This window comes from Marmota marmota, unplaced genomic scaffold (genome assembly GCF_001458135.2).
Source record: "Marmota marmota marmota unplaced genomic scaffold, marMar, whole genome shotgun sequence".
Classification (NCBI taxonomy): Eukaryota; Metazoa; Chordata; class Mammalia; order Rodentia; family Sciuridae; genus Marmota; species Marmota marmota.
This window is the reverse complement of record NW_025999863.1, coordinates 6,016,922-6,024,331: the sequence shown is the minus strand read 5'-3', so window position 1 is coordinate 6,024,331 and position 7,410 is coordinate 6,016,922. Positions and strand designations below refer to the sequence as shown.

The window sequence follows — 7,410 nt, the reverse complement described above, 5'->3', positions numbered from 1 at the left end:
TGATTATTGACCTCACCCTTTGAGAAATATGCATTAAGACAAGTTTGAGGGCTGGGGATGTGGCTCAAGCGGTAGCGCGCTCACCTGGCGTGCGTGCGGCCCGGGTTCGATCCTCAGCATCACATACAAAACAAAGATGTTGTGTCCGCCGAAAACTAAAAAAAATAATAAATATTAAAATTCTCTCTCTCTCTCTCTCTCTCTCTCTCTCTCTCTCTTTAAAAAAAAAAAAAAAAGACAAGTTTGACACATTTGGGCCCAATGGGAATCCTGTCATTTTGACTTACTTGAGACCCTAGACCATGGAGAAAGACCATGAAGGCCTGGAAATAGAAGTCATCACGTCACAGAAAAGAAGTTATCCTTCCGATGAGACTCCTCAAAGCCTCGTTCAAGTCCCTGTTCCTCAGGCTGTAGATGAAGGGGTTCAGCATCTGAGGGACCACAGTGTACATCACCGAAGCCACAGCAGAATTCCTGGGGGAGTCAGTAAATGCAGAACTCATGTACAACCCTGCACCTGTCCCGTAGAATAAGGCCACAACTGACAGGTGAGACCCACAGGTGGAAAAGGCTTTATGCTTTCCTTCGGCTGATGGCATTCTCAAGACAGAGGACACAATGTGAACATAAGAGAAAATGATCCCAGAGAGAGGAACGCCACCAAATATGCAAGTTGCAACATAGATGAGGACATTATCAACTGAGGTGTCAGAACAGGCCAGCTTGACGACCTGAGCGAGTTCACAGAAGAAGTGGGGGATCCCCAGGTCTGTGCAGAAGGACAGCCGCAGCACCATCAGAGTGTGGAGGAGGGCGTCCACAGTGCTGATGGACACGGAGACCAGAACCAGCAGGACACAGAAGTGGGGCAGCATGATGACTGTGTACCTCAGGGGGTGACAAATGGCCACATAGCGGTCATAGGCCATCACTGCAAGGAGAAAATTCTCCAAATATGCAAAAACTAAGACAAAAAACATCTGGCAGAGACATCCTGTGTAGGTGATGCTCGGATCCTGCGTCTGGAGGTTCCCCAGCATCTTGGGGACTGTGCTTGTGCTTAAACAGATGTCATTAAAGGACAGACTGCACAGAAAGGCATACATGGGGGTGTGCAGGCGGGAGTCAGAGCTGACAGCCAGGATGATGAGCAGGTTCCCCAGGACGGTGACCAGGTACATGGACAGGAACAGGCTGAAGATGAGAGGCTGCAGAGCCAGGTCCTCTGTCAGTCCCAGGAGAAGGAATTCTGAAATAGCTGTGTAGTTTACGGGTTCCATGTTTCTGGTGAATCTTATGGAAAATATGAGAGAAGACATCTCAACAGTACGGACAGCAGCAGCACTTGGGAAGATGACAGAAATGCACATCCCTCGTCCCCAGCCCCAGTTATCTGCTGAATCACCCTGAGGATAAGCACAAGCAGTCTGTGCTTCAGTAAGCCCTTGGGATGTTTGATGTAGTTTGAGAACAAAACTTAAAAACAAAAGCTTCCTCATTGTTACCGTGAACCCAAGTGAATACTCTGATTTTTTTTTCCCATTTCTTTATACACTCCCCCTCCCCCTCCACTTTTTTCATTGAAATAAGTGGTTACTAGACACCAATGCTGTTTCAGGCACTGTGCTAAGTGCTACAAATGAAATAAAGTATGAGATATTACTTTTGAATTCGAATTTTTCATGCCTTTATTCTAAAAGTCATTGAAAATCTGGAAATCTGTTTTCTAAAGCAAAGGCCCCCTAATTTGGGCTTGCTTCAAAATCATCTTGTCGATTTCGTGTGCTTTATTATCATCCTGATTGACCCAGGAGGACAATCAGGGAAGGTGAGTTTATATCACGGATGTCAGATCCACAGTGCAGGTTAGGCCAAGCCTGGATTGGGGCTCAGATATTCTGACTGTTGAGTTGATTCTCAAGCAATCTGTCAATGCCTCTGGATAGTACAGGACTAACATTGCTAATTGGCCACTCAGATCTCATCATTTCATTTGTAATTTTATTCTTTCCCCTATCTAAAGCCTTTGATCTTTCCCTTGCCTTCAATATATGTCCAGTTCTACCCACAAAAATAGTTACAGAAGGTGGACGGCATCCTTCCTGGTGGACCTGAGCAAAGATTAGGAAATGTTGCCTCTACACTCGAAACTCAGAAGACACCACCCCAGGAATGTAAGTCAGCCCCGTTAGCAACTAATTCTAAGGGAAACCAGGAGATTCTCTACCTTATCCTAAAGGAGGTCTTTCTTAAGTTAATAGACAACATAAGAAATTTTTAAAACATTAAAATGAGATAAAAGTAAATGTATATGCTCCTAACAAAAGTGATGCATATAGAAACAATTTTTGGGTTCTCCTAACACACAAGTCCACACATCCTCACAGGAAAACCTGGGACCTACCTGGTGTGTCACGGTGGGGCAATGGCCTTCGTCTGCAGAGTGGGACAGAACTGGGTCTGACGGCATTTACCATCAGGTGCAGGATGGAAAGCACACTCTCTGAATGTGATCCAGGCTCTAGAAAAGCTGTGGAGGGGGAAATCACCACCTGAACAGAAACCAGCTGCCTGTTGAATGTGTTAGTTGCTTTGCTTGTGGAAATCATTTGGGAGTGCACACATGGATCAAACCATCACATTGAACACCTTGCATTTATACAAATCTTACTGAATTATCCTCCAATGAATCTGTAAAAATACCACGGTCCTGTTTCGTGATGAAATGTATCCAACAAAAGCACCCTGCACACTATCGCCACGTGGGTCCCCCATTCTGATATTTCCTTTGTGTTTCCGGGTTTACAGTCCTGAACTGTGGCTCAGCACCCTCTTCATTCCTCAGAAGGAAGAGTGGGTCAGAGTAACTGATGAGCGAGGACAGAGAAAATATGGTTGACACCATACTTGCAAAAATCAGGGAAGCGTTTACTGTGATGCAACAAATGCTGGAATTGATGGTCGGGTGGAGGAATAAGAAGGGAACGTGGAGTATGCACTGTGAGATGGAGGAGGGTGGAGATCAGAGACCTGGGCCGGGCATATACACATGAGGCGAGGACATGTGATGACATGAATAGGAACTCAAATGACTTCAGCAATGAACGAACGAGATGCATGGATTACACTTCCAAAACATTAAATATGGATGTTAGATGCTGGGTTAGTTTAAATAGGAATGCTGTCCAAAAGCCTCACCTGGATACTGAAGCTGGAAGATGGGTCTTCAGGAAATGCAGGCAGACCTAGGAGTCAGAGGGTCCTGGACAGGAAGGCTCATCTCAGGAGGAGGCTCAGGTGCTGCTTCCTGTTGAGTGAGGTGGTTTCATACTGATGTCTATAGTCTCTGTTCCTCTGGAGGCTCATCCAAACGTCCTCATTAGATCACCTATTTTACTAATGCTCTGATCCCAAGAGGGCCTGTCCTTGAAGACCAACTCTGCAGGAGGGAAGGACTCAGGGCGGCTGATTCCTGACCCCTGAGGCCACGTTTGCCCCTCTCAGCTCTCTGCACTGTGTCTGCTCAGCTGCATTGCTTGGGCCTGGCCTCTCTCTAAAAATGTCCAGGGCTCCTTTAAATTACAAAGTCATCATTTTAATTAATCATTTCAAGAGTCTTGCTTCGATCATTTGAAGACATTTCCTCTGTGTGGGTGTAGATGACACTTTCTAAGATACTAGCTAAGGCATTCTCACAGCTTTCTGTTGCTGTAACAAACACCTACGTGAGGTTCGTTGTGGATCATGGTTTGAGAATATCATTCCAAGGTCACTGGGCCTGTTGCTCTCAGCCAGTGACAGCACAGGACATCATAGAGGAGAGCAGGGCGGAGGAGTCCTGTCCACTCATGGCAGCCAGGATGTGAAAAAAGGGCAAGAAGAGGGGCTGGAGTCCCAACATCCTCTTCAAGGGCAGTGCCCAGGGACCCGACTTCCTTCCGCTATGTCCCACAGCTAAAGGCCCCAACGCCTCCCTGTAGTGCCACGTCACGAAGACCAAGCCTTAACACAGGGGCCTTTAGGGGACGAATACCCAACTGTAACTTTGCACCACTGCCAACACCCTGGGTGTTCCCCCAGCTCAGACAGCTCTTTGCTGGACTATAATTTTTGTTTCTTAAAATTTTCAAAGAAGCTTCTAATATATTCTCTTTCATCACTGCTGACGGCCAAAAATACAGACTTAGCTGTTACTCCCTGCTCACCATTTCATTAATGTCGTTTTCAATCCCATCCCAATAGTTTCAGTTTCTGTTCCTTCACATTACACAACTTTGAGATGCAATTATGGCTTATTGCTTTTAATATAGAGACCATCACAAAACTAACACAAGGCAGGACCATGAGCTGCACCCAGACACTCAGCACACTGGACGGGATTTCTCAGTCATTTTACAGGTGGAGGTGGAGCTCCGTGTTAGTTTTCTTTTTAAAACATTCTATATATAAAGGCTTCAATATTTTCACATTGAATGAAACTTAGACTATATTAAGTATTTACATAACAATTTACAATTTGCAAGATGTATTATTTAAATGGATGACTATATGAAGACGTTCTTCACCATGTTAACCTCATCCACTTTAAAAAATGGGAATAGTATATAAAAGATATCAGTGGAGTTATTTCAAAAGGGTCAATGTTTATACTGACAGTCCCCCAAATAGCAGTATGTAAAAGCAAGATAAAGCTTTCAAGAGACAAAAAAAAAGAATCAAATATACTAAGGTAAGTGAGCAGAAGCCAAGGAATTCTGTGGATTCATCTTTGATGGTATTGAGGACACAGTGTCCCAGGAGGACAGTAGTGTGCCAGAGCAGAGGCCGTCTCCATACCTGAGCAACGTGGTGAACGTGAGCTTTTCCTGCACCCATAGCTGTGGAGTGGAGCACCTGAAAGTTTCAGAAAAGCCTCCAAGGAAGAACCTCACTGAGCTTGCTGCTGACTGTCTGTGGATTTCTGGCAGTCTGCCCACCACTGAGCAGAGGCAGGGGACTCCATGTAGGGGTGGAGAAGTTATTGGGTGAGACCAACTGAGAACCTGCCACAGGAGAAATCACGCTAAAGCTGTCATTGGATTGACCTTAGGAAACCTGAGAGGAGAACAGCTGTGGGGAGTGAGTGCAAGGGTCACTTGGAGGAGTCTTGAATAGGGGAGAAGACATTGATGCTGTGGCCAGGGCGAGAGGAGATGTCAGGCAGGGTTTTACTTTTGCAGTTCTGGGGATAATACCAGGCCTTCCACAGGGGAGGCCCGCACTCTAACACTGAGCGACAGACCCAGCCACAGAGCCATTTTTTGAAGAGAAATTCGTATCCTTTGAAATCAAGATATCAGACTCCCAAGAGGAACATCTACCCCAATGTGAGGTGACTTCTGATGAGTTCCCAAATAGCACGTGACTCCTGAAAACTCCCACCCACAAACAGCCACAGTGACCTTCTCGGTTCTCAAGACCTTCTGTTCTCTGTCCACCAAAGTGGCGCCTCGCCAGCAGCAGTGTCAAAGCAGGACCCACGGTCAAGAGCAGAGCGCGTGGTGTTGAGGCCTTAGGCGTGATGACTCTTAGCTGTTGAGGCATCCTGAACAGTTTCCACTTAACCATGAAATCCTTCTCCCTAAACGAACGGGGAGCAAAGGCCCCTGGGGCTAGGAACCTGAGACTTTCCTGAGGGACACTCAGCGGGGAGCGTGGTGAGCCGTGATCATCGGTGGCTGCTGTGGAAAGGGCCAGAGTTCGACAGATCCCTTTCTCCTTTCTCACCCTGAGACACCTGAGGAGCCAGCTCTCCCCTCCCCTTTTCGGCTCTCACCTTACTCCAGCGCACTCAGGCATGGACACACCTCTCCTCTGTAGTGGAGTCACACATCTCTTTCTAAGCATTTCTAAAGAAAACCCATCACCACAAACAAACAAGCCAGCTTGAGGTGAAACTAAACATTTGTGATAGAAACACAAGCTTTGTTATATCAACTTTGTCTACCAATTTCCTGCATAAATGCAAGTGCTATTATAGAGACGGTAATTTCCCCCAAAATGCACAAATACAAAGGGGCAATTATAGGACCGGCTCCATAAATATGGTTACGTGTTTTCTAGGATATTGAACAATTTGAAAGTGCTATGTGTAACCAATGAGGACCTAGCATGCCAGGTAAGCATGCTTCATTATTTTTGTAGAATTCCTGTACCAACCTTACCCCATCTCAGGGTCTTTGCTTCAGTACATGTATTTGTAAACAGTACAGGTCACAGATGTGAACTGAGTGTCTCTCATCAACATTGTTGTAGAAAATTGCAAATTAACAGAAAAGCTGTTATCCTGAGGTACTAGCTGCTTTGAAGTTGTAACAAAAAAATCTTAGTTTTATTACCACAAACAGGTTGATTTTAGGGGCTGGTGTGTTACAGTGAATGTGTGAGCCATTGGTACTGGGAAAGATGCAACAACTCTCCTGTACCAGCAAGGCAGGCCAGAAAAACACCACCACATAAGCGGACACTTGACATACTGCTGAATTGGAAAGAAGAGAGAAATGTGAAGTTCTGCCGCTTCAAAGGCAAAAAGAAACTCTAAGAGGTTTTGTGGTTTAAAAGGCAATGCTCAAAATTTTTCAAATTGGTGTAAGTAATTCTTTCACCATCAAGAATCATTGAGGCAAATCATCAGGGAAAATAGAGCCTCGCTATTCATTCTAACTGAGCACTGTGTACATCCACCAAGTGGTGCACAGCTGATGCAAAACAGGCCTGAGCCCTAAGTGACAAATTGGCAACTCCAAGGATCAACCTAGTTAAAGAATTTTGATACATTGGCAAACAATAGACACCTCAGTAGAAATATTTCAATTATGTAATTTCCGAAAGGGGAAAAAAAGTGGCTCATGTAGCATGCGGAAAGACACTTCTCCTTATAAAAAGGAAAAATATACATCCGTGGCCCCAATTAGCAGCACAGCTGCCATTGACTGGTCCCATTTGCTGCAGCACAGAAACCTGATTCTTCCCAAACATGATGGCACTTACAAAATATTCTGAAATCTATTTTGATACTGGTAGAGATATTGGGGAAGTGGTTTGTGAGTATGAGTCGCTAGTCCTGCCACAACCAAGAACCAGAGACTGGGAGACTTAACAGAAATTTATTCCCTCACAACTCTGAAAGCCAAGGTATAAGTCAGGGTGATTGTCTAACATGTTCCCATGTGATGCTGATGATGCTGGGCTATGTATTTTATGATCTTTTCACCCTGTCTTTTTTTTCCACTATAGGGGTGAAAAATGAAAATCTGTAGCTTAATATTTATATTAGTGGACTTGATAAGGTAGACGCACCTCTCTACATATTGGTAATGGTTCAAGAAAAGTTTCAATGACTTGTTCCCTGGGGAAAAAATAACAGTT

At 45.0% G+C, this 7,410-nt stretch overlaps 1 protein-coding gene across 1 annotated transcript; it reads right to left on the bottom strand.

Moving 5' to 3' along the window:
• Window positions 1-344: 344 nt before the first annotated feature.
• LOC107157568 (olfactory receptor 7G2-like) lies at window positions 345-1,304 on the bottom strand. The gene has a single exon (XM_015503919.2). It carries the CDS (start codon window positions 1,281-1,283, stop codon window positions 345-347), a length of 939 nt encoding a protein of 312 aa, XP_015359405.1. The 5' UTR covers window positions 1,284-1,304.
• Between the last annotated feature and the right edge of the window lie 6,106 nt (window positions 1,305-7,410).

Excerpts from the sequence above, each read along its gene's own strand:
- LOC107157568 (XM_015503919.2), bottom strand. The coding sequence starts at position 1,283 with ATGGAACCCGTAAACTACACAGCTATTTCAGAATTCCTTCTCCTGGGA.